The sequence below is a fragment of the Dermacentor variabilis genome, chromosome 5 (genome assembly GCF_050947875.1).
Source record: "Dermacentor variabilis isolate Ectoservices chromosome 5, ASM5094787v1, whole genome shotgun sequence".
Classification (NCBI taxonomy): Eukaryota; Metazoa; Arthropoda; class Arachnida; order Ixodida; family Ixodidae; genus Dermacentor; species Dermacentor variabilis.
The window spans coordinates 188,021,173-188,049,047 of NC_134572.1; the positions used below are offsets into that span (position 1 = coordinate 188,021,173).

Here is a 27,875-nt window from a genome sequence, read left to right on the forward strand (position 1 = left end):
AAAAAAAAAAGGCATGTCAGCCCCATGGAAGCTTTGATGCCTTTGCTAACATGGTGACTGGGATTAGCCCCGCAGAGCTCCCTAACTAGAAAAGGAACTACAAATGAAAGGGCTAATCATTGTGATGTAAACAATAATTCACTGCTTGCTAGCAGTCCGGAGCATCCTACACCTGGCATTGCGCCTCCAGTTTTACAATTGAATCTTTCACTTGCAAGTAGTCATGAACATAGAATAGGTTCCTCTTCTCAAGAGGGAAAAAGACACAAACAAGAAAAGCACTGTACCACTACAGTGTCAACGGTGGTAGTACTCCACTTCATGCTGTTATGCCCCTTACCTACCCCAAACTATCAATCTTAATTGCATGGTATGCTTAAAAGAAGACAAACAGGACATCACAGGTTTTCTAGGAACAGTCAAAGTTGCTTCATGACTAGCCTTGATTCTTTAACGTTAAATTCAGCAGTGTGCATTGCAAGGTTGTGCGTTGGACATTAGTCATACATACATTTCACCTAGTTGAAGTTGCCCCGGGACTAATGAAACAACTAAAACTGCAAGCTTAAAAGGCCACTGCATGTCTGTGAAATTAAAAAAGAAAGGAAAAGCCTTTTGGTGTCAGATCAATAACACCGTGCAACAATTTAAGCAAACTTGACTCCCATAAACAATAATCCTAAATGAGCAATAGGAACATGCATGAATTCTAGCATTGTGGGATCTTGTATTGTCACATGCAGCATCTGATTAGTGAGAATGCCCAAGTTATGTAGGACTCATGTGATCATTTGTGATTACTGGTTATGAGGGTCATGGGGCATACATTTTTTTTTCAGGGAATTGAGGAACTGTCCAACTCGGCACCCAAGATATAAGTGTGCAAGTGCACACACACACGCGTGTGGAACATTTTCGAGCCATGTTTGCTTTTGTTACAACAGAGGGCTTAGCATTGCTGAATATTTTGATCTTTCTTCAGAACAGAACTTTCATGCTTTATGCTACAATAAACAGCCCAGATGTCTACAGAACTAGTAGAAAAATTTAGCTTGGATCTTTGCTGGTGGTTATGCTGTGGTAGTGTGATAGCACCAATCCCACTGCGGGGACTACATTCCTGAAATAGTCACGGTCTTTTCTGTGGTCAGAGATATTTTCAGAGGCCCTAGACATTGGCAACTCATCATGCTGAAGGTAGGGACAAAAGGCAAAAGCCCTTCGTTCATTCCGGCGACTGTGCTAGACCCTGTGTTAATCACGCATCAAAAGCGGCAACACGATAGCCGTTACGCTGCCTGCACCACAAAAATAGCAAGTTGAATTTGGCAAGAACTAACAGACCTAGGCAGGTCATCACGTGAGGGCCACGTGGCCGCTGTCCCAGCCCCTCTCAGACTCTGGCAAGCAGTGCACCTGAAGCGAGCGCTCCTGCTGGCCATCAGCGAGCTGCACCGTGGCGCGAACGCACCTGCTCTTGGCGTCATCCGCGACGGGCTTGGCAGGCGCCTGCCCTCCACCGCACGAGTGCCGCAGGCAGTAGAGGAAGCCCCAGTGGAAGCGGAGGTAGCAGACCACATCGAGCAGCAGCAGCACGAGCAACACCGCAGCCACGACGATGATGATGATCGTGGTGAGCGGGAGGCCCAGGCCGCTGAGACGGCTCTGCTGCCCGCCGTGCTCCTCCGTGGGCACCTCGCCTGTCGGGGCCGAGGCACGACGGAAGGAGGCAAGACGAGGAAAGGCAGCAGAGGGAAGGAGAGAGATAAACAAGGAGGATGGGGAGAGTTTGCGCAGAAGGAAGAAAACAGGGTGCACAGAAATGAAGGAAAGCAATAATGCAAGCAGCAGAAGGTGGCAAAGACATGCATAGCAGTTGAAATTTAGAGGCACCGTGCCAGAGGTAAGAGGAATGAAGGAAACAGGGTGACAACAGGACAGCAGGTACAAGCAGTGAATACCAGAAAAATCCAGAGTCACGAAAAGAGTTTCAATGGCGCAAAGAATGAAAAAGTGTTACAGGCCACAAAGGTGGGGTCGTGGGAGCAGGAAAAAAAGACAAGAGTGAAACACTTGTTAAGTTCTTGTTCACAATTGTAAGCACAAACTATGAGCATGCATCAGGTGACAAAAGCAGACAGGAAAATCAGCTATAGCTATGCTGATAATGCATTCACACTACACTCTTCAATTTGAATCTAATGTAAACGGAGGAAGATTGCCCCATCTTCAAGTATATGTTCTTAACGAACATTAAAAAGTAATACATAAAAATAAAGATATGCAAGTACACCACTTGGGCACACTCCAAAGTGTACAATAAGTTTAAAAAGTAAGGTACAAGTCTTGCAAATAAATTGGAGTAAATTAGTACACCTCAGTCATGTTAAAATTGACGGCAGCATTAATCCACTAACCTTCAAATGATAATCACCAAAGACAGCACAAACACTCAAGCTTTGACAGATTGCACAAAAATGAGGAAATGAAGAGAATGCAAGACTGCCAATGTTGGTGCATGAAGCTGGCGAAAGCATCACACAAACATTTTGCAGACTTGATCCCTGCCTCGACAGCAATGTGTGCACGCTTCGGGCTGGAGCTCAGCGCTGTCCACACTAGTGCACATTGGGAACCCCTACGAGTGGGCCTAATGTACGAGACAAAACACTCGTGCGCAGGCAGCATGATAAAAGCAAAAGTGACAGACACGCACAGCATGCTGACATGCATGGCTTTCATCTGTACAGGGAAGAGCCGAGTCCAATGCATAGCCACTAGGTATTGCCTAGCAGATTGCTTGCTTTGCCGCCTTATCAGCTCATCACTAAAGAAACGCAGCCAGGCTTCTAATTGCTGTGTATCTTAAAGAGAAGCTCACAGTATCAAAATGTAAAGTGCTTATTGGATAGGCAAAAAATGGGCAGAGGGGTGTGTCCAACCCAACAAATTACTTTACAATGCTCTCTTGTCAAGATGCTACATTTTCTGCGCAGCTGCAATCCTACTTAAAAATGGGAATGCCTTACTTTTAAAACCAGCTCACAGGTAATATAAACAAATAAATGGAAGAAAATTTTGGCTACATGGAAGTAAATTCCAGATGCCTGCCACCACTTCAGTACAAGAAGTGTGTGCAATAAATGCCTGAGGAAATCTGCCCTGTGTGTTAAAGTGCCAGTGTCCAATGAAAAATATAAGCTGCAGGAGAGCATGGGCTAGCCATCATATATTTGTCAAAGGTGGAAAGATCATGCAAAGAAAGGAGTGGGAAGACAGTGTGCGAGAAATAGAAGCAGCTCCAAGCAGGTGTTGGCTTACTGTGCATCAACGGCCTTATTTTGCATTCATCCCAAGATGACGGCCTATCTCGGTAACCCTTTCTTGCATCAGCAGAGCGCATCCTAAACTTCCAAACCACATCACGCCGCCTCCACTGTCCTCGATAGCCTTGTCTCCCTTTGGCACCCCTGTTCTGGCTGATACACCACTGGCCGTCTGGTCTATGCGTTAACAAAACTGCGAACTGGCTTGCTTGGTGTGAATTTATGGTTAGGAAAGTGTGAAGGTACAAAGACTGCTGAAGAAAGCAGGTCAAGAGCCTACTATCAACTGAAAGGGATTTGTTGGAAATAAGGTTTTTTTTTTTGACCGTATGGAATCTTTAAAAATCATCTGTGCCAGATAGCATAATTGTAGTACTTGGGCTCGATTACTCAAAGTGACGGACATTATTCGCAACGAGAAATTAAAGTGCACAATTGACTAAGTAATAAAAATTACCTAATTAATGAATTAACTTTTCAATCACTTACTTTATGGCACATTTCAATTTGCAAATTGGAGCCAGTTAATTTGTGACACATATCCAGTTAGAGCTAATACTGAGGATGGCGCCAGTGTAGAGACACGTACCGCCAGACTTGTGGTACAAATGCACTGTTGTGCCGCCTACCTTCTAAACGAAATCTCATTTTACGCACTGAAGCACAAATTTAACTGGAGCACCAATGTATTTCGTTTCCAACTTCAGAAATTTATATCTCTCGACAGGCGTCATCCGGCAAATTTGTTCCAAGTGGATGCGCCTTGCAAACTCGCCAGCTGCAATTTGTAAATTGCAATATGTGCTGTAAAGCACTGAATGAAAAAGTTGGTCAATTTTTATCAATTAGTCGATTATGCATTTCAATTTTTGGTGCAAGTAATGTCCATTTCCAAGCAATTCAGCTCAATGACTAAAATTACGCTATCTGCAACAGGCTGTTTTTAAAAATTCTATATAGCCTAAAATAGAAAACACCCAGTGTACAGTGAACCCCAATGTATGTGCAGTCCAAAAGAATACCTTGTCAGTGGCCCAGACGAATGAAACCACATGGCTAAATTACTCGTCCCCACTCAGAACAGGCTTTGAGAAATCTATCTCACTACGATGCAAAGTCTCAGATGCTTGGCTTACAAACATATTTGTTGTTTGCAATGAAACAAGCCTCGGTGATTTCACATTCCAGTTGATCTGTATGCTTAAAAAAATGCCTCTTCCAACCTTGGGGAGCAGCTGCAATTTTAAGAATGACAAGACAAATTCAAAGTTGGCATTTATTCCTGTGTTCTCCAGTCTTTGTCCTTTTGCGCTTTCCTAATCATACCATAGCAGTATGTATTACACAACATGGGTGACCTTAATTTCCTCTAAAATGTAAATTACTGACATATGCTTTCTAATCCACACTGCTATTTTTCTGTTTTAACATCATGCCTGTTATCTCCTTTTCACTGTATAATCCTAACTTCCTTTTCTTTTGTAATCGAAGTTTAGCCCCATAGGTAGTTGTTGACAAACAGCACAGAATAAACACTTTTCTTCTCAATGTTTCTCTTCTGGACCTGGGAGTGCCTGTAAATAGTGCTTCAACCTATTTCACTTTACTGAGTTGACAGAAGGAATAAGGTACAGGACACAATAAAGGCAAATCTGCTGATGCAGTGACCAAAGTGCATGTCCTAACTTTACACGATACGCTGACTTGGACGGTTGCCATAAATGAATGATAGAGGAGCCACTCATGCCTCGTTAACTGTGTATCTGCAGTAAAAATTAGTCAAACTGCCAGCAACTGCTCCATTTCCATGTGCTCTGTCGACAGTTTCCCCGCAGTACTCGTGCACCTTCGCAGAGAAAACCAGACTCAGGTGGTGCCTTCAGCAAGACTAGCGCTTGACAAAAGCGAACCTACAGCCACAGAGTTCCATACTGTGGATGCGGGGGGGAAGCCTGGCACGAATGTCTACATGCACCACCAGTACAGGACTTCAGCGGGCACGGGAATCATATGTTGCAGTACACGCATTTGTCTACACTTTGCTCCTTCGGCGTTGAGTGATGTTCCAGTCCTTTAGTCTGTCATCACACATTTTTTCTGCACAAATGATAAACCTCTTTTGGCCTCCAAAATTCTACCATTGTACTGTTCGCAGAGTATTACACACAGCAAGAAATGTCCAGAAAAACAGGAACTGCCCATGGTGAGTCTTGTATAATCCAAACATCATCTAGACCTAGCCACAAGTGCACTCAAAAGTGATAACTTGATGGAATGAATTAGTCATTAATGTGAAATACTCGATTGCGCTTGGAGAACTTCATGTGTCTAGCAAACACTACAGCTGAACCAGAAGAAACAACAGAAGTAGCTGCAGTGTTTGTAACAAAGCTGCACAATATCAGAAAAATTCATGTACTACTACTATCCATCATTCCCACGGCAGATCAACGGCTGCTACACCAGATTTTCTCCTACTGACGCATTAATGTGATACTACGCCCCCAGCATGTGTGTCCCAAGTGAAGAGCAGATGCTCGTAGACCACACAGAGAACACAGTAGTGCCCGTGCCTTGAATGACTGCAGTTTTTCTGGCAGTGCTCCTCTGATGCGGCACAAATAACCAATTTCACAGAGGGTAGCACAGCATTCGCTCAACAGTGTGCTGTTTCACAGGGAATTTATTAGCTGGCGGGATCCAACATGCCCATTCCCACACGCCAAGGGCTGCTGCTCTGCTATGAATGCTAACAATATTGACTAATAGAGCGATGAGGCTTTACTTCTCAAACAAGTGCAGGGCCATGACACACACCACATGGGGGGATTAGATTTAACCACCTGGGGTTTTATAATGTGCACGCAGCAACACTCAGGGCATTGTCAAACTGTTGCTGCCGTGGCCAGGAAGGGACCTTGGTTCTGCACAGGAAGGCCACAGCCACTGATCAGGTCAAGTACAAGGAAATTTCAGACTCTGTATAAAGCCTAGTTTAATATAGTGTTGATATAAAGGAGCCTCCGTGCAAAATTTGATGTTTTAAATACGAGTAGAGTCACGAAAAGCTTAAAAATAATAGCCGGTTTTGGTACCGAAACTAGAAGAACACCATTACTGCTCACCAGGAGTGACGCATGACCTAGAGTGTGCAGCTTTTCGGCCTGACTTAAGAGATAAGGTGGTGTCCCGTGGCTGTCCGCAGTGCACTGAAAAATCCCTGAGGTGGCGTGCCGGGACTTCCGTCGCAGCGATAGCCGCCAGGTGCACGCATTGTCTGCTTAGGTGCTGTCTGAAGGCTGCTCACAAGAAAACTATGCATTTACCAGCACTGTGGCTTCTACAAGACTGCTTTAACGGCATGTATAACAAATTTAGCCAAAGCGAGATTCCAATGTGGCTGACATGTCCTGAAAGTGCAGAGTAAGTTATTGAGGGCCACCAGAGCTCTGGATTCATTTCGACCCCCAGGGGAGTAGCATGGTGCGCGAGCACTCTTGCATTGCTGCCCTCCCCCTTCAGGAGGCGGTTGCTGCGACCCTGCGACTTCATGCTGGGCAGCACATTGCCATAGTGGCCGACCCAAAGTCACCGAGACTCAATGACATGTTCTGCGAGATGGTTATCCTACACTTATGCACGTAATTCTGTTGTAAAAACTGATATGCTCTTGGTGGATTTCCCGCAGGACACATGGAGCCTTTTATGTTTCTATAAGTGGGCAATTTCTTCCAGGAATTACATGCAAGGGCTGTTTCCGTGCATTTATAGTCCACCAACATGGATTACCACCATGCACTGCCACCTCACCCATCACATGCACAGTTTGAACTTGCAGAGCTTTTGAGTTGGCAGTGCTGCAGCTGCAAGGCAAATGGTGACAAGCACGGTAGAAAAGACCCTGGCGGGTGTGAAAACAATGTTCGGACCAACAGGCAGGCAGAGAGGTGACATGCTCAGGCAGCAATGCTCAAACTGTTTCCATGGTCTTGCAGCAAGCAGACAAGGAGCAAGCAGCCACAGAACAAGAGATAATATCAAGTAGGAAATGTGATATGTACCAGCAAAGTTGGGTGGGATCACTGGTGTTTGGATGGAGGGGTCTAGCCGGGAGAGAGAGAGAGTGCGTGGGGGAAAGAGAGAGAAAGAGAGATGGCCATGGTGAAGCACACAAGATGTTTTAGCCAGATAAAACAGAAAACCCCCCAAAAGGCTTGTGGAGAGACCTCAACAGTGCAAAAGTGAGGAGAGAGAGAGAGTGTGTGTGCTGTGTAGGCACCAGGAGAAGACACAGAAGAGGTTGCTGCAGAGAGTGGCTGTACACAAGGCCAGTCACTGGGACAGGGTGATCAATTCTCTCTGGGCACAACAGGTCGCATCTCAGCGCACCGGGTGACGCAAGGCAGGCATATGCAGTGCATTGGTTGCTCTTCTGCTCCGCTCCCTTAACCTGCAACACCTTTTTCAACAAGCAAGTAGTGTGCCTGGTGGTAGAGGCACCTCATCGCGAATCTTTTCCAATCAAACATTTTTGAATGTGCCATGTATTAGGCTCCATTACTCAGCAATCAAGTGCTCTCCCTGTCACATCTGTGCAGCCATCGACCTCGTTTCGGTCTCCCTGCCGCAACCAAAGCTGTACACCATTCCCACACTGAATAACTGCCAGCATACTCTACACATTACTGTGGTGGCCTTTTGTATTGGAAGGACTGCGAGACTATGGTTCAAACCTTCACTGCACTGCTTACATTGGAGGACATAGTGCAGTGTTAAGACTTCACCACAAAATGGAACCACTGTGATTTCTCTGGTTTTGGCTCGGATAATGCTACATCTGCCCAGTAACCAGTGTGTATACTCTAGTGCAAAAGTAATGAAAAAGCGGCAAGGTTCTGAAAAGGCTGCAGAAAAGGGCACGCAGCTTTTCAGTGGAATTGTGGGCTCCCAGCTGCATGTAATAATATTTGGCTCTGATGTTCATGAGAGTATTGCCCAACGACTATGCAGTGCTTGCCAAGTTTCTAGAGTTGTCTGAATTAACCGGTGTGTTGCCAAATATGTCCGAATTAGCAGGAGTTCTGACTCTATTCAATAATAAAAACACCTACCGGGACCAGAGGACAAGTCCAAATTATAAAATTTTCCAAAAGAATGAGGGTCAAATTAAAGAGGTTTTATTGTATAAGGAAATGCTTGACTGATAGTGAGATCGAATGACTGCCTTCCATCATGGCAGCCCAATACTCAAACCCTTAGGCCACGATAGCAGGCCTGCATCTCTCCAAACTCTTTTTGAGACGTCTGGCACGAGTGTCACCTGCTAGTTCCTTGAATTATTCCACTGTAACAGCTAGCACTTTGAAATGCCGTACTGTGTTATATTGCACTGCCTAGGCGGTCGGCCCACATTTCGAGTGCGAGGTACAGCTATAATGCTATCGCATGAAACAATTGACCAAACAAACCACCGAGCATTAAAACATGGTGCACTCTATGCCTTATCGTTACAAGTGACAGGCTGTGCCAATGATCCGTATCTGCAAACTGCGCTGTTTGGCATCACTGCATGTATACAGTCGACAGTAAAATCTTTGATAGTGAGGCAGCCATAACAAGTTTATGGCCAAACATTGGCATTATTTGTTAGATGAGCTCTCTACTGCCTTGTTAGCCTTCAAGACTATTCTGTTAACAGGGCACTGGTTTGGGTGAGCTTGAAAAGCAAATTTGTAAAGCTGGTTTCACATGACAGACGAGATTGCGGACCAATCAGTCATGTGAAATGCAACGTGAATCAGATCTCTTCACTGCTAGGATTCACACGACAGAGGATGACAGCTCATATGAAGCAAACGTGACCTAGCCGAAAATCCCAACAGTGATTTGGCTCTCGGCCGTATCACTAAGTGGCTCACGTGGACCGAGGAAGCACTGCGGGAACACTTGACACATGATCCTGTAATATGCAATCTGCAAGCTTAAATTCCAATTTCCTCTGTCATTTGGACACACCTTAACGGGCAATCAGTGCAGAAACAACACAAAACCACAGCAAAAAAGAAACAAACAGACACAAAGCTGTCCTCCAGCCAATGTTTACTTGGAAATGTGTACAGATACATATGTTTTTATTTACAGATTAGCTGGAAGACACCTTTGAGACAACAATTCTTTCTTCATTCGTGTAATTTGTGTTATTTTCTGTGCCGATTGCCTGCCATGCTTTCTTACTTTTTTCGAAGCTCCTGTGCCTTGGTATGGCTCAGTCTTGAACAGCGAATAAGTAGAGAAAGCACCAGGTGCAGAGGATGAACAGGTGAAGCTCTGCTGTGCTGTTCATGCCGTTGGCATGAATGGCGACATTCGAATGAATGTTAGCTGCTTCCGCACAGCTATATTGTAGCCAAGGGTGGCACTGGTGCGTGCCGAGGACAATTAGCCGAGGTGTGCCGCAACGTCAAAAATAATGAAATGCTTGACCCACACGAAATGTACTGTCACTGGCGAGAACTATTGAACTAAGTGGTTTAAGACATTCGAACGAATCAAAAGTCAATACTATAACTGGAGATGAATATATGAGAAAAGTGAGCTACATTAACGAGAGAGCTGTTAACCATACATTGAAGCACTCCATCCTCATGACTGCTGCTCGCTGGTATACACACTAACACACAAAACTGTTCCTGCACACAAGGTTACAATTCCAACGCAATGCCACAGAGCAATAAGCTTTAATAACGAAGGCCCATTGTTGTGTTTGTTCGGTCATCACTGCTTTTACTAGTGCTGCATGTTAGAGCACAGCAAAACTTCACAGCAAAGCAGAGCATGTTTGCATACAAGTTTTGTCTTAGGGCAAATGCAGCGATGCTACTGGTCCATTTCGGAGCAGCTTTTGGAGCAGGTTTGTGAAAGTGATTGCAAACTATATTATATGGGGCTTTTACACTGGGCAACGCATGTGAAGTCAATAAGTGGCCACTGGTTCATAAATTCAATGTAAACACTAAAAATTACCACCGTCACCCCTCATCTCGGCTTCTGGCCACCAGTCGAGCCCGTGATCTCACGCCCAATCGCCGAAGTGGTTTACTGGTTCGAACATATTGTAGGCAATCTTGCCATTTTGGTGCGACAACCTACTTGCCACCGCATCAGCTGGAAGTGAATTTTTGTCACGGCCATACGACAGAGCAAGGTTCAAGGGAGGAGTTGGGGAACAGAATTAACTTTTTTGTTTCTTGACAGAAAGGTCTGAAATTTGGCACACCCACTGCACATTGCAATAAAGAGACAAATCTAAAATTTCATTAGGATATCTTCATTAGTTTTTGTTTTATAAGAATCTATAAGTTCCTTGCTTGTGGAAAGCCTGGCACAGTAACGAAACACTATAGGGAGCTGGGAATACTTTTCATGTTTGCCCAAATGTCTAATCTACATCAAGACAGTGTTCAATTTTTTTTTAGCGCGCTAATAATTATTTGCTCAACATAACATGCACATGACTGTGCTTCACTGCATGGAGCCATGTAGTAATTGTGAAATAATTAAATAATGGAAAGATAAAGAAACATTTCAAGACTGTCTTTAAGTACAGCACAGCTTGTGGATCACAGCAAAACAAACTGGACCAAAATTGGTCCAGCCATTGTTGTGCTACGCTTTCCACGAGCGAGGTGATTGACAAAAAAAAAAAATGCAATTGAGAAAACTGGCTGCAAAGCTTTAAAAGCACTGCAAGTTTATTAAAAAGCACCAGGGCTGTAATATATTAATCATTGCTGTCAGGCATCTTCTTACACCTTTGCCTCTTTGTTTGGTGGGCTTTGGATGCCTTCTTCAGGCGTTCTTTATCCTTTCTTGAGCCGTCTGGAGTAGTGCATGACCACCATTTTCACTGCCAGACCGAGCATGGTATCGCAGAGTACACCCACAGAACGCTGTTGGCATCTTGGGCACAGAGTTTTGGAGATCAAAGAGTTCGTCACGGAAACAGGCACAATAATGAACTCACAGTCGCAAGGGGCCGAAATTTGTTCTTGGCCTTGCTGGTCCATTAAACTGAACTTCCGCTCAGTTGCGGACACTGCGCGAAGGGAGTCGCGAACGCTGTATGCCTGCGCTTCTGCAGTAACCGCTGACACAGAACGCGGCTTGAGGCACGTCTGAATCGTGTGACGATTCGTCTGGCGAGCCTTGAGTCACCATACAGTATGTAGCTCGTCGACAGTTGGGGCTCACTTGCAGGCTGCGTGTCCCTGTCGCACGATGCATCGGAAACGTACACCGTCTCTGCCGGCGATGGTGACCTTCGACCCGCGTCGCCTTCAACGTGATCTCTGTTGCTGACTTGTGCGGCCGTACGCACAGGTGCGAGAACCTCCGTTCGCACGTCTTCCGGTGGCTTGGTTATCAGTGTCGATGTCACAGGGCGATTGTCGGCTTCGCTGCTGGAATCACACGGTGCAAGATAACGCGGCATGTTATTCGCGTGTTCAGTCGGGTTCTCGGCTTCTCCCGCTGGCTGCCGTCTTTTTCTCGCCGTAGGAGGCTTGCGCTTTCGTTTTCCGAAGGCATGCTTCATTGAAAAGTTCTTTTCGAACGAGCGACGATCCATCACTGACCTGGGAGCTTTCATAAATCTGAATTCTGCGAGTGTCAAACGAAGAAAGACGCCGGCGTGGTTTTCAAACCAGACAACTGCGGTCCGCTGCGGTTGCCAGCTTGCCCGCTGCTGCAGCAGCAACCAATGGCAAGACGCCTTTCAGAACGGCGACCAATCAGAGGCCCGCTTTCATCGCAGGGCCCGTATGACCGCCTATAGCGGACCCGCGCTTCTTTTGTGTTTGTGTGTTTGTTACAAGATGGCGACGACCGAAGAATTCAGAAACGGAATGGCGAAACTTTGAGCATTCGAACGATACCAAGATGGCGGCGTTCGGTGGCGGGAAAGACGAGTTAGGGCTACGCGAACTGCGGTGATTTTACGCGATTTGAAGCTGTTTTCTCGCCCTATGCACTAATAAATAATTTTTTTTCGGGCACTTTGAGTGCGTTTTCAGTCAAACCATTTTGATACAATGTAGATTAGGCATTGCATATACCGAAATGCGTCGTTGCCAAAAATTGTTCTTTTTTGCGATTTTCGCGATCTGATCCCCACGTCGTCCCCCCTTAACCGGTGGCACTTCGTCAGTATCAAGCGGCTAAAGTTGCTGTTTGGTGCCGATTCCACCAAAATCCTGGTAGCAGCCATACACCATTCTTACTCTGTGCAATCTCCATGCGAAGAAAAGTGGGGGATTGGCAAAAGGTTGAATAGCGGAAAAATTGTTCCCGGACACCATGTCTGCACCGATATGTGCGTTACGTTCGAAAAGTCGAGCGAGAGACCATCAGCGTCCAATACCTTGGTCACTGTTTTACATTGGTCATATAAAAGCATGGAGTCTTGCTCGGAGCTAGCACGACTGCTTGCTGCCACCTGGAAAGAGGTTGTGCCGTTGCCTAAGCAACCCGCACACGTCAAGGTGGAAGGTATTGAATATAGACAGCAACCCACGGAAGAAAGAGCAGTACGATCCCTTGGCTCGGTTCACTATGGAGCTAATGCAGCCGCTGGTCCACGCCATGCCAGCTTAAGATGGCGCAGTAAAACGGCGCTTGAGGGCATATTACTATTTTTAAAAGCCCCGGCAGCCTTTCTGTGCAGAGTGGCCATAGATTTGTCATATTTCGCTGAAATGCAGCAGAGTTCGCTTCTTAGTGGGGTTCGGCACAACTGGCACTGCAGTAGCATCACTGCAAATGCACGGCTGTGGAAATATTGTGCAGTCACTTCTCAAGTCAACAGAGGTCAATGGACCCTTACCTCTGGCAGTGTGAAAGACCATGCTCTCAGGCTCACTGTAGCCAATGTCATTGTAGGCCTCGATTTCGGCCCGGTAGTAGCTCTCGGGACTGAGGTTGCGCAGTTCCACCCGAGGAACATTGTGCCACTCGGTGACCTGGATCACCTTGGGCTCCTCGGCACGCACAAAGTTGTTGCCCGGCCGCTTGTCCACCTGTGGATGGGAAGGGACATTCAACAAATGAAGGGACAAGTGAGGTCATGGCCCATGCCAGTTTACTGTCACAGCTGAACCAACTGGTCACTTTAGAACACTCCGGCAGCACTACCAAAGCACCTAAACAAGACAGAAGTTCACAGGAAGATAAAAGACTTGATGAGGATAACAGTGGTTGAACAAGGAATGTCGCTAGAACGTTTCAACAAAGGGACGCGTCTTCGTGATGGCAGCAACTGATAAAGACAAGTCCCTTAGTCAAAACATTGGCCAACAGGGTATGCAATGATGATGTGTGGCATTTAATGGCACAGTATTACCAAAGAGCGCCATTGATTCAAGATGGTGTGTTAATGAATTCTGCATTAAAATGAAAATATTGAGTGCTAATGGTCAGAGTAACATTGTCATAAAATCTCTCAAAATCTGTCACTGTATATGACGTAAAATGTGCATTTTTGTGTGCACAAATCCATGTATTCATGGTGGACCTGTTATGGATCCATTTGCCATTGCAAGTTCATTCAATTATTACTTCTGTTCAGTGTTCACGAAAGATGACGGCAATCAGCCACGCTTTACACTACCTCACGCATGCCCTACTATAGGTCGTGTATCAATAACTGAGGAAGGTGTTTTCTCGCTTCTTTTGAAAGTGGACAGCAAAAAACCTCGTGGAATAGACGGCATACCGAACGCCTTCCTCGTTAGGTATGCCTAATGGTGCTCGAAATATTTAACCATAATATTTAAAGAATCCTTACGGCGAGCAGAACTTCCACATGATTGGAAGTATGGAAGAATTGTCCCCGTTCCTAAATTGCAAAATCCATCACATATTGCGATATACCAGCCTATTTCCATTTTATGCACATGTGTGAAGACACTTGAACATGTCATTTTCAAACATATATTGGAGTTTCTTGAAAATAACAACTTGATCGATTCCAGACAGCATGGTTTTCGCAAGAACCTGTCAACGGTAACACAATTGCTCGAAACCGTTCATGATTTTGCCGCATCATTAGATAAGCAAAGCCAGGTACAGTCGCCGACCGTTTATTCGGACCTCACGGGGACTGCGGAAATGTCCGAATAAACAGGTGTCCGAAAAAGCAGATTAAAAAAAAAAAAAGAAATCCTTTATTTCCACGCACTTATTCGGGCTCGGCAGTAGGCTTGAAGAAATCGTGAGTGCGCCGTTGCACGCTGTTCCGTTTACGCGCAATCAGATAAGCCTGAATCTCGGAGAAGGTCGTACGGTCACTATAGGCGGCTGAAAGCACAGTCACTGCTTGTGCACACTCCGCGTGCGACGGCAGCGTAGCACATGGTGCGTCATCTTCCGACTCTGAGTCATCTTCCGGCGGTGCAGCAGAAACCTGACGAATGATCTCGCCGTCGTCGAGTTCTGTGCATGTCAGTACAGCAGTGTCAGCACCTGTGAAACTGTCAAATGAGACGGTGTCCCGAATCGCAATGCAACCACTGCGCAGGTCTCGGCAGAACATTTTCCGCGTCAGTAGGGAGCACATCGGAAGGCGACAAATCCTAGGCCTCCCGGCACCCGCTTGCTGGCATTTCCCAGCGCAGTCTGCGCGGGCACTGTCGGCGCCATTAGACACTTGACGCGATGCTTCCGTACGCCGCGTTGGTTCACCGAAACCTCGACACAGCACACAAAGCAAACACCACCGTGCCGACACCAGTCGCACAAACGAAAAACGTGGCCTGCTCGCAGCGTCGTGCGCGAAAAAAACAAATCAGCTGCTGGATTGTCTTGACATGGCTTACTAAGCTGAAACCGGAACTGCTGTACGGCCACTCTATCGAACCAGGCAGAAACGATGATGATGAGCGGGGATTTCCAGTAGCGCCACTTCATGGGGCAGCAAGGAGGCTCCGTTCAAAACAAAAATGGCGTTCAGCAAGTCGAACTATGCGCCGGTCAGGGTTGGTGCATGATGCCCTCGATCGAGTTGGCTCAAGGAGTGTCCGAAAAATCAGACAAGAGGTTGCAAGGTGTCCGAACTTTCGGCAGTTGTTATACATTATAGTCTATGGGGAGAATGGCGGTGCCGCGAAGCTGACCGAATAATCGGGCATGTCCGAATTTTCGGAGTCCGGAAAATCGGTCGGCGACTGTAGACATTATATTCTTAGATTTCGAGAAAGCCTTTGATCGCGTGTCCCATTCTAAACTTCTCGTCAAAATGAAATCAATATTCAAGAACACTTCATTAATAGCCTCGATAAAAGCATATCTTTCATTGCGACAGCAGAGTGTTTCCATCAACAGCATTAGTTCGAGTCCGGCCCCAGTTTTGTCAGGCATACCGCAGGGATCCATCCTGGGACCACTGTTCTTTTTAATCTTTATTAGTGACATTACTCAAGACATACCAGTGAAAACTAAGTTGTTTGCTGACTATTGTATATTGTATAATGTAATTCAGTGTCCGAATGACCAGGCTCTTCTAAATTCATCTCTATCGAAAATAGACCGTTGGTGTTCTGAGTGGTAAATGAAGGTAAATGAGAAGAAAACCGTATCAATGACAATAACAAGAAAACGGATTTCCCTACAGTTCCTATATTCAATAAATGGCTGCAGTATTTCTTCATAGAAAGTTATAAATACTTGGGTGTCATGATCCCGTCTGATCTCAGGTGGAACACACATATTAACCACATACAAAAAAAGGCCATGAAGAAGCTTGGATATCTGAAACGTTCCCTACGTCAGTCGACGGAAGAAATAAAGTTACTGGCACATAAAACATTAGACCGATTCTTGAATATGCTTCTGTTTTAAAGGATTTACTGAAGTAAATATAAGAAAACTGGAAAGTGCCCAAAGAAAATCAATAAGATTAGTCTAATTCATACAGCTGGCACTCAGCTGCTAGAAACAGCTAATTTAGAAACACTTCAACTAAGACGTCATCGTGATAGGTTGAAATATATGTATTTAATATATCATGATAATCTGCATATCAATAAGGAATTGTACATTCAACAGGTGCCTCGTCGGTCCCCACGAGGAAATCACACGGTCCACACGAGGAGTTAAAGAATTCGCCTGCAGAACCGATTGCTTCAGTAATTCATTTTTTCCGCGAACTATCCGAGAATGGAACCGGCTGAGTGCACACATTGTCAAGAAACCCACCATACAGCCATTCTTAAGTGCTTTATAATTCTTCCATCAGCCTCCAATCTTTGGCAACACTTATCTCGTGACATATGCTATGGTTCTCCCGTAAATGCTCCAATAAGTGATGAATTCCAGCAATTTGTCACATCGTGCGACGCGCATGGGCAGCTTGAATGGTCTGTGTTCTTACCTAATTTTTCCTTGTCAAGCACTCCATCAATATATCAGTGCACAATTTTATATCTGTAGCACGGATTTGTATACAAGCGACATGCGAACTATTGGTCTTTCGCTGCTTTTCAGTGCGTCGTGCGAGCCTTGTGTAATGTGTTCTTGTCTTCTTATTTTTGATCATTTCTTCATATGTACTGTCCACTCCTGCCCACGGCCTTCTCTGAAGGCTGGCAGTATTTATCAAATAAATAAATATCAAATAAATAAAAACGACGGTAGAAACGTGGGAATGGCAACACCGCAATAAACAGCATGCACAGCAATACACCGACTGTCCATAGTTGCTGGGTCAATTTAAATTGCTGCTAAGAATGCAAAAACAAGAAAATAAACGATTAACGCATTACAAGCCTTTAACAATGGAAAAAAATGTCTTTAGGTTCTGCAATCGCCAAGTGTAATCTACATACACAGCTGTTTTAAAAATGCTTTTTCTCTTGCTGATCTGACAAGCAGCACTATTTCATTCATTCATTCATTCATTCATTTGCAGAGTCCGTCTGAGGAACCACCTAAAGAAGTTAGTGCAGTGTCGTGTATCATTGGCGCAACCCCTTTCTGCAAAGGGTCCTTCAGAGTAACAAGAGAGGTTTACTGCAAAGGACTTTACTTTTGCCCGTGTGCCAGGGGTATTAGAAGCATCGGTATAAAATTCAGCACAGGAATACTTGTCTTGAAGTTCACGAAAATGTCAATGTATATGTGCCTAAAGAGTTCATATTGATATTCCGGCAAAAGATGGATTGTCAGCCACTCCCACGGCAGTGGAGGCCACATAGGATGTCCTCTAGAAGAGGGGCGCGCCCGTTTCTTCCAACTGCTTCCAACCGAAGGGACAGGGGAGGCCTAGTGGCTGGGCGGTTATGGAACAGCCTGGCAGTCGACATGTCGCAAATAACTGAATGGCATGGATAATGTACATGCGAGTTCCCCTTACCAGGGTATGACAGCATCTAAGCTTTCTGCGAGCATAAACAGGTTCCAATGGCACAAAATGAAGCCTGATTAGAGCTAGTGCACCCAGTATTCTAGCAAAACAGCTTTAAGCATGTCATTAACTTTTATGGCACTGCCAGAGCATTTTAATATAACCGGTCAACTGTACCACAAGAACCTTCTTAACGCATTGCCTAATGATACAAATAGATAGCACCAGAGCAACATAAAGACAATAGTGTTTACTTAACAACACAGTCTAGCACAACTGTTAGCAAAAGTGCTCGCGTTCAACAAGCAAACAATTTGTTTGCCGCCTAGGCATGCTACCTATGATCAATAACTGCAGCCTGTACTTGTGCCACCTTGTGTAAACAATAGACTGCATCTACAAACCCCAAGTTATGTGCCCAGCCTACAAGGAAATGTGGTCTTTTCATGTAAACCATGGTGCTACTACACAGCCTTGCCCACCAGCTATAGCAACTGAGAAACCACTGTTAACTTACCCTGCACACAGTATGTATTGTACGCTCTGGTTTCAACACTGGAAGCATGCAATGAAACTAACAGCAATAAATGAAGCTGGGCAAGTCACGTCGCACGTAGAGCAGACTATAGCAAAACCTCACTATAACGAAGTTGAAGGGGGAGCCAGAACTACTTGGTTAAATCCATTACTCGGTTATATCAATTGTTGCATGTACTGCAATATGAATTTCTTAGATGATTTCAAGGGGAATTTCACTTATCTCGTTATATCAAGTTTAATTATAATGAGGCTCGAGTGTATTTGTGGTTTACTACAATAACAGAATGGGTGTCAAGGGCAGGCACTTGCAATTGAGGATGGCATAGAGCTAGATTTGATGTCAACAGGAAATTTGCAGGCATACGAGATTCAGTCAGCTTACAAAAAGAAAGCGATAACTGAATATAGGCGAGGGAATTGAACTGAATCAAATTCTGGGGTTTTGCGTGTCGAAACCACAATTTGATTATGAGGCATTATGAGGGATTCCTGTTAATTTTGACCCTGGAGATATCTTAATGTGCTCCCAATGCACGGGACACCGGCGTTCTTGCATTTTGCCCCCATGAAAATGCTGTCAGTGTGGCCGGGATTTGATTTGTTCGCTTAACACCATATCCGCAAAGCCACATTGGTGGGTGTATAGGTGAGGGAAGCTCTCATTTCACAGGGGGAACATAAAATCGGCTGGAAGTGTGAAATGGGAAAATAAAAAAAAAATGAAAGGGAAATAAAACACGGCAAAGATGTCTGTCAGCAGACGCACCTTGAAGTAGGTGACACGGAAATGGCGGACGGGGCGCCCATTGTCACGTGGCATGGCCCACCGGATCTCATACTTGTTGGGGTACATGCTGTTCTCGTTGCTCAGTACAATGGGTGGGTCAGGTGCCATCTCCGGGGGAGTCTCTCGGGACAGGGTCTCAGAGTAAGGGCCAGTGCCGACCGCACTGTGGGCCGCAAAGCGGAACCAGTACTTGTGCTTGGGCTCCAGGCCATCTACAGTCACTGTGTCTGCTCGGTCCACTGAAACGACATGCGAGAGTTCACGTGGAGCAGAAGACTCGGGGGAAGGCTGCCTGCAATTCAGTTAATCGCAGGAACATCTGGTTATAATCAAGGTTAATTGCAGGTCAATCAAGTAAATTGCGTGAACATCTGCTGTATTCCCCATTTTCATTAATAAGCTTAATACTAATCTGCTAGAAAGAATATCAGTGCTTAAGCTCAATTACCACGTGATAGGAAATGTAAATGCTTAAGTTTGGATATACTGACTACCCACTTTCCCAATTCCTCATCCTCTCATGCAGTCAAAAATTTCAGCCATTTCGGCCAGCAGCATCGCTGGGTCACTGTCAATGGCTGGCCACTGAATAACATTTATGAGACACATAGGCAAGTCGCTTGCATTGCTTCTGCCGTGTGGCTTGCTCGGGGAAAAAAAAAAATGCTCATATTGGTTGTGCCAGTATGCATGGTCTTATGCACTATAAGTTGCACTGCAGTACAAGACGCTCCGAGGAATGTTTCGAAAGAAAGAGAGAAAAACAAAAAAACACATGACTTAAGAGTCCGAAAAGCACAGTAATAACATAAGAGCACCCCTTGAGCAATGCTATCCACCACAGTATCACACTAATTGTTTGGTGTGAACAAGCGTAAAAAGATAATGAATACCGTGGACAAGTTCTGTGCACAAGGGCTTGGTAGTTTTGTGACACGCCACTGCCTTGATGTGTAGTGAAAAAAAAAAAGTGTTCTTTCACACGACATCATAGAGGTGCGACAACACTGTATTCGGTAATAAAAATATTATTGTGGCAGCAGGTGAATGGAATTTGTGAGGAAAAGCCTCGAACATTGGAACATTGTGGTGGTTTGCAGTGCGTAGGATATGTTTCTAGTAATGGACTTAGCACGAAAAGGGTTTTTGAAAGGCATTACCTAACACATTTTTTACTGAAAAAACTATGTCGCACTGTGCTATGCTGTCAGCCACACCTGTACAACTTTGATTTCAGGCTTAACATAGAATTTAGCTGTAGCACTTCATGCTTTCATTTGTTGTTAGCATTATCATTTCCTTTTTTTTTTTTCATGTATGCTGAAACTTCTACAAGGGGCCAAAGCAGTTCCATAAGTGCTGAGCACATTCATAAGCCCCACAGAAGGTTGTGGACCTGGAGTACTTTGCTTCTCAACAAAGACAAACTACTGTAAATAAAGTTACCTGTAAGCTTAATATAGCATTTGAAAACTGCTCAAGAAGGACCACTTAGATTCATCAATTTAGTGCCATCATTACTCAATTCATATTCAAACAGGTTTCAAAAATCACTCATCCCACAGCCTTGATAAACGTCAAAAAAGCAGCGCTTTGAAATAGTTCTCCTGGATGCAGTGAAATTCATTTATAACGAACTCAGCAGCTACGTGAAAAGTGGTCATTATATCAGCAGTTCATTATATAAGGACTGGCCCACAAAAACGACCGAAAATTATTGGCACACTGACACTAGCACAAATGGTTTTAAGCAGAGTGCACTGACATGTCATTCAGGCAAGCACTACACTGGCACCAGCATCAGCAGTTATGATTCAGGAGCACTTTGGCCCAAAAACCAAATTTTCAGTGTCATTTCTTGCTCCCGGTGCGTTCCCACGCCTAGCTGCAACCTTCCGCTAGAAATGTCCATCCAAAAAACAAAATGTGCAGTCGTATAGCTCTTTGAAAATGACACCCCGTTCCGATCACCAATACTTTCGAAACTGCGAGCGCAGCCGGCATTTTATTTCCCCCCAAGAGCTTGGGATGTATTTTTATTAGCACCGGGACATGACTGTATTCTGCACACGAGAGCAAAGCGTTTTAATTGGCCGGAAGCATCAACTTCGGTAACTACTGCTGCATGCTGACATTCTGGGAAGGCCTTGGACATCAAGGTCTTGGCGTTACGACTGTGAGTCAAGCATGCAACAGCCCTAAAGTAATGCATGTGGTGCCGCAAGGACAATTCGGCAATAACAAGAGTCGTGGCACCCAATATCGCACCGGCACATGCGCCAATGCAACCACAGTATGCCCTGCACTATGCTGTTTATGCTGTATGCCTCCTCTTCTTGAAAGCAGTCACGTTCTTCGTGGCTTCTGAAATATATGCATGGCAGTCGCTCGCTCATCTTGAAGGTCGTATTATTGTTGTGATTGAACTGGAGCAGTTCGTGCGCTGCCTTGTGCCCAGTTTGGTCACGCTTCCGTGCTTTGGCACAACGCGTGAGCCCTCTTTTTTACCGTGACCTGGTTCGAAGCGTTCGTAGTAACAGTACGGCAAGCTAAAAAAGGTTTGCTATTAACTCTTTTTCAAATCAAATCAAGTTTATTCATCAGTTTATTCCCGACGATCTCGTGGACACCGCTATGTTTGATCATGTGGTGACGCATCGATTGCGTGCCTGGGCTGCCTCCGTTTCTTTCGTGCTTACAATGGATGCACATGACACCAGTGTGGCTGTGTTACGGCTAATATCATAGATGATGATTCGGCTACACCTTCAAAGGACACATAAGCGCTTTCGGGGGTCATTATGCTTTGTCCAAACGGCACGAGCAGCATATACGGTGCTTGTAATAAAAAGCAGGGCTGAAAATATGTTCAAAGCTATCCTAAGTTCTTGCTCATGAATTGAAACAGTATCAGTGTGTTTAGCTCTTCGTTCTTTATATAGCAAATACTTTTACGCAGCAGCTTGTCATGTTTCTGACTAAGTAAAGTTCTCCGAGCAATCACTATCTGATGATATTTTGCCTGACCACTCGCGGATGTGCTCAGCTGCGGCAGATTTGTTGTTGCTGAGAACAAGGCTAGCAACGTAGATTCGCCTCTGGTTAACCTCCCGGCCTTTCCTCTCTCTTTCTCTGTACGTTGTAATAGCTTGTTGCAAATGCATATTATCACTAGTCACTCGCTTACTGCATGGACCGCTATGAAACCTTCAGCTTCGAACATTAACCAATGCTTTGGCGCATTGATTCAAGTATGCACCCGTTCATTTATTGTTGATACGTTGGTCATAGAGCAGGCGCAAGTTTGCTTGCAAGTTGAGGTGGATGTGCGTAGATAACGTGCAAGAATGCCAATATGCCAGGAAATGGGGCTACTCCCTCTGTCACGAAATAACGAGCAGTACTCACTCGTGCCGACATACTGAGGTTCAAGTCTTTTTCTTGGAGGTTAGTGCTACAATGCTGGTGGACGAGTGAATTTTTTAAAAATCTTCGAGGGAAGACATCCACCGCAAAGAGCTGGCAACAGAGACAGTTCCTACGTAGCAATGGTCCGCGATCTTGGACACAGATTCATTCCATTCCTTAATATGCCAGCCACAATTTTTTGCAGCCAACTACAGCACACGTCTTCACTCCACCACTCCATATTTTGCAGCATGAATGGAGCACAGTGCGTTAGCAAAAACCCACTTGCATTTCCAACAGCTGATCACACAGACGCAGAGCAGAAGAGGTAAGGCTTTCGTATCCGCACACTCTCGCTGACGCAACGTGCGGCGCGCAGCAGAAAGCGCCATCTTGTTTCTCTAGAGCAAACTGCTTCACGAAAAGGGTCAACATCTGCAAGCGGTTTTAATAGGCAGAGCCGAAAAACCGTAAATGCAGTGAAATGTGATTGTTATTCATGGGTTTGACTGTAGTATGTACACGAACACATTTCAAGTAGAAATGTTAAGCTGTTTTGCCCACAGCAGCAATTCAAAATCGAATTCACCACTGGAAGGGCCGGTTTTAAAAGCTCTGATGCCACTTGAAAAATTTCCTACGGTGTCATTAATACAGTCGACTCTAGTTACAATGGAACCTGATAATCTGACAAAAACTGTCCGTTTTATCCGAAGCACTTAATATCCGAAACGCCTCACTTACGAAACTTTGGTCGCGATGTGCAACAACATTAATGCAAAAAGTGAGTGACGAATGTCCAAAGTAAACAAACAAGCAAAAAAAAAAAAATAACAGGTGCAGATTTGCCCGAAAGGCGAAGCATCGAATGCAATAGCAAATTAGGTAATAGACAGCTATGCTAAGTAAGGATAGTAGTTTTATCGGCCATATGAATTTGTAAGCATGAGCTCACTAACTAAATTAACAAGCACCGCGTCACGCACACACAGGTAAACAAGAACACATGTCGCTCGATGACCGTGGAAAGTCACTGTCTGAAAACGGAGTGAGGAAGTGCGGCAGCAGCAGCAATCGAATTGACCTTCGTGCATCTCTCACTTAAACGCAAACTAAATGTCGAAAGCACAGCGCATACGAAGCTACCGGCACTATGCGCATTCTGCAAACATTGCAGCTCTCTGAAGATGAGGCGAGTGCGAACACGCACTTTGTCCACATCACAGATCGCTTTCAAAATACGGCGCCAGCGCAGCCGCGCCGTTAACAGCAGCCACCGGAATAAAACCCTCCTCTCCCTCGCCTCCCCCTGCGCCTTGCGTGCGAGAGATGGTGCGCTTCTGCATCGCTTTCGTCCCTCCCTTGCGTGCACAATATTCAGCAAGTCAGTTGCCAGTCTGTGTCGATACAGCAAAAGTCCATCTTATACGCCCGACTGACAAAAATTGCCGCTGATTTCGTTCACTGTAGCCGATAGTCCATTGTAGCACGGTCCCTTAAACGCGAACATTGTTGCACTAATAAAATAGGTAGAGCGAACTAAGGTGCGTTATATCCAAAAGTCTGTTGCACGCAGGTCCGTTGTAACAAGTGCAGACTGTATATCTACAATTGTAAAATTTCTGTAGCCCAACATTCCTAGGATATATGAGATTTCATATGGATATGTCCAGCAGTTGACCAACAGCTAATGCTATAGCCCCATTGCAAGCATTGTGAACTTACATGTCACTAATTTGATAATTTGCTACGGCGCGTGCAAAAACAAGCCCCACTAAAATTTTGGCCGCATACAGCCAAAACCACTCTAAGGATCCCAGATACAACAATTTATCGGTTATTGCAACCACATCAAAAGCTGCGATTTCCCGGAACTGCCTATTGAAACTGGGTTAAGATATAATGAACGTTTTCACAAGTGTTGTACTGCTGCAACAAACACTTCAAACACTTCTGAACTTCGCCGCACATGACGTTCCGAAGCACGGAAGCGTGGCCAAACTGGGCACATGGCAGGCAGGGCATTTCCAGACCAAAATGGTGCAGAACCGCAACTGTCAACACCAGCTACAGAGTCATTAATTTTTGTGCGTTTTGAAGAGCGAGTCCACATATAACTACTGATATAAAGACCACTTTTTGTAGAAATGTCGAGTTCCTTGAAAATGGATTCAACTGTATTCCTCCTAAGACACATTTTATCCCTCACAAGTCGCAAGTCGCAGGCACAAGAGAACTTGTGAGAACTTTCCACAATGCCCCTTAACTGCCCACTTACAGCTGTGTACTTAACTTTGCCCACACATCATTTTAATATGCCCAAACAATACTCAATATTTCATTGGGCTCGCTTAAATGATTTCCTATACACAAATACCTTGTTAACTCGAACTTGCATATCTCGAAAACTCAGCTAAGTCGAAACTTTCCGTGGCACCGAACCCTTTCTCATACGTGCCATGTCTTTATTACCTTTTATCTCTGTATTTTTGGGCGCAAACTGCGGATATCTCAAGATCTTGTCCGAGAGTGGAACAATAACTCCGCCACCGGAACATTTAACAAGCTTCACGTAAGGCTGCCACGCCTACCACAAAGCAGATGTTATCCCCAAATATCAAGTCAGAACCTAGCAACATAACTTTGTCAAGCAACCAGGTGGCATGTCATGCAGCGGGAGGGATGTGTGCAGAGGTAGGCCCTGCAAACTAGCACGCTTGGCACAGTTTCTTTAGCTTGCTTTATGCATGGAAGAAGGCAAATCTATAGCTTTATGCAACACAAGTGATTTCCCATCAGAGGTGTGATTTCCGCTTAAATTTAATTCTACACAATGCACGCAGAATGGATCTTTTATTATACGCAACGTAGAATAAAAACGCACGTGCCGCGTACATTCTGACACATCCTGCCTGCATAGCGTGTACTCGTGCTCATGTACATTGCATATGCAACGCACTTGGAACGGACTTACCACGAACGGTGCCACAGAAAGCGATTCGAGCATTCATGAGTGCACGCTATGCGGGCAGGATGTACCAGGCGAATTTATTGTTGCCAAAATCGCTGAGATGGCTACAAACGGATGAAACGGTGAAGGTGGCAACGGCGAAAGACCTCAAGAGGTGCCGACATCAGCCAAAGCAAGAAACATGCTTCGCTTGCTGCAAAATAAAGTAATGCGGCAGGAACAATTGGCCCATGTGATGTGTGAAGCAACTTGAGGATGCCTTTCTAGGTACAAGTGCCACAGTGAAGCAGACCAGCCTTATGCAGTTTTTATGCACTGAATAATATGGCAGTGCCGAAAAGCAGAGTTGGTTGGTATCTCTGGTATCTTTCTATTTTTATTTTTTTGAAACCTTTATGAAGAGCCAGTTTAGAAGCTCTTGTTGAAAAGCTGGTCAGTAGTGGTGAAGTTTATTCCACACCTTCAAGACGTAGTCTATGTCGACGCAGCAGAATACATAGAACGCAACTGTATGTCCCTTGCAGCGGTGGACTCCTCAAGTCAAATACGCGCTGGTGGTTCAATCCGCACCAGAAGCTCTGAAACAGCGGAAGAGGCGGCTATCGTTCTGGCAATAGCCTCCACACATTGTCATTAGATCATTAGCAATTCCAGAGCAGCAGTACGCAATTTTGCGAAACGCCGGGTCTCGGTTCCCGTAAAACACATCTAGACACCAATTAACACCCACGACCAATCCAGATCATTTGGGCACCAGCACACTCCTCCCTACCCAGCAACGATGCCGCCCACACCGCCGCTCGAGGACTCGCTAACCGAGCACCCGGATGGCTCACGCTAGAATCAGAGAGGGATCGCATGGTCAGTTACCAGGAAATAACTCAGCATTACAGGTTAGCCAGGGCAGTGTACCCGCCAGCACACAAATCGCTTAACAAGTGACAAGAAGTAGCTTGGAGACTACTTCAGACGAACACCTACCCCAACCCCGTAGCCTATCACTACTACTACCTGGACATGTAACCATAGTAAGAAAAGAGGGGATCTGTTCTATATTATGTGGTCGTGCGCAGCGGAAAATCACACAAATCCCGAAATAAGTAATACTGAGCAGTGGGAGGCCGTGTTACTCAGCTCCTACCCTGACTTGCAGGCCAAGGTCATCAAAAGAGCTGAAGAAGCTGCCCAGGCCCAGGGGCTCATGGCTGCCTAACAATGAGGTCATCTGTCAATACCTTGTTTTCAAATAAAGTCTTTATTCACTCACTCACTTAGAAAAAAACTCAACTTTTCACTGCCATTTCCATAACTTTGCCTATCTCGAAATTTTTTTTTTTGTTTTTACTACTTCGAGTTAGCGAGGTATTACTGTAACTATTTTTGTCGACTTCTGAAGTGACCATATGAGAGTCTAGGCAAGATAGCGTTTTCTCTTTCCGCCTCAGGCTGCCTGTTTACTAAAACTCACTGACAACACACGACCACTGTAAGCGAGGAAAACCAGAAGACAAAAGGTAGCACATACTGTCGCTCCACTCCTGGATCTTTGCCAGCTCTTCGCGGTCCCCGTCCTTCCAGTACTTGATGATGATCTTTGTGGTGGGCATGCCCCCGTCGTCGGCAGTGTGGATGAAGGCGAACGTGATGGTGGTTGGCGTGAGTGACTCGACCCGTGGTGTGGGCAGGGCTCCGGGCAGCCGTGCCTCTTCCAGACGTATGTCCACTGAGCCCTTACCCAGAAAGTTCTGCGCCTCACACACATAGGTGCCGAAGCGGTCGGGGAAAGTGGGTGCCACAGTGAGCTTGCTGCTTCCTCGGCTTCCCTCCACCTTGAAGTATTGTCCCGTTCGTTCCTGCAGCTGCTGCTTCCGGTAGAACCAGGACAGGGTGGCATTGGGGATGGCCTCCGCTACACACTCGAGAACAGCCGGACGCTGGCCCCATGTCTTCACAGGGTTCTCGCGGGCAAACACCTGTGGAGCAACTGTGAAAAGCGATGGTGGAGAGGGAAGAGAGAAAGGCGTTCAAGCATCCCAACAGGAGAAAAATTAACGCAACTTGCTCAGCACTGTGCGAGTAAAAACACATGCCCAATTTACAGCACGACAAAACATGTAAACAAGGAAAAGTAGCAACAACATGAGCAGTGCACTTTGACGGAAGCACTAACTCACCTATCCTGATCACACGTAACAACACTTGGCCCCACGCCCGTACATACTTCTACAATAATCATTTTGCCTACTTCTGTGTAGGCTTCCGTTTTGTACGGTACATAGCCAGCCCACGTTTCCAAATAATATTTTAGCTCAAAGGCAGTACTCGTGCTGTCCCTACATTTCCTTGTCTTTTTCTGTGCTGTGCATAATGCGTGTTCAAGTGCATAAATGTAAATGACTGTTCTATGATCAGACCATTGCACACCACAAGAGCTTTGCAGAAGTAGGA

At 45.4% G+C, this 27,875-nt stretch overlaps 1 protein-coding gene across 4 annotated transcripts in view; it reads right to left on the reverse strand.

Annotated features, from left to right (window-relative positions):
• The window catches only part of LOC142583405 (fasciclin-2-like), a 183,285-nt gene that overhangs the window by 22,083 nt on the left and 133,327 nt on the right, over nt 1-27,875 (reverse strand). For 3 of the 4 annotated variants that reach the window (XM_075693855.1, XM_075693859.1, XM_075693858.1), the window contains exons 10-14: nt 26,953-27,411; nt 19,028-19,287; nt 13,207-13,399; nt 7,388-7,429; nt 1,472-1,700 (exon numbers count right to left, since the gene is read on the reverse strand). In XM_075693855.1, coding sequence (XP_075549970.1) covers nt 1,472-1,700; nt 7,388-7,429; nt 13,207-13,399; nt 19,028-19,287; nt 26,953-27,411 — 1,183 coding nt within the window. The remainder of the gene's footprint in view (nt 1-1,471; nt 1,701-7,387; nt 7,430-13,206; nt 13,400-19,027; nt 19,288-26,952; nt 27,412-27,875) is intronic. The other variant, XM_075693856.1, reaches the window with a different exon arrangement.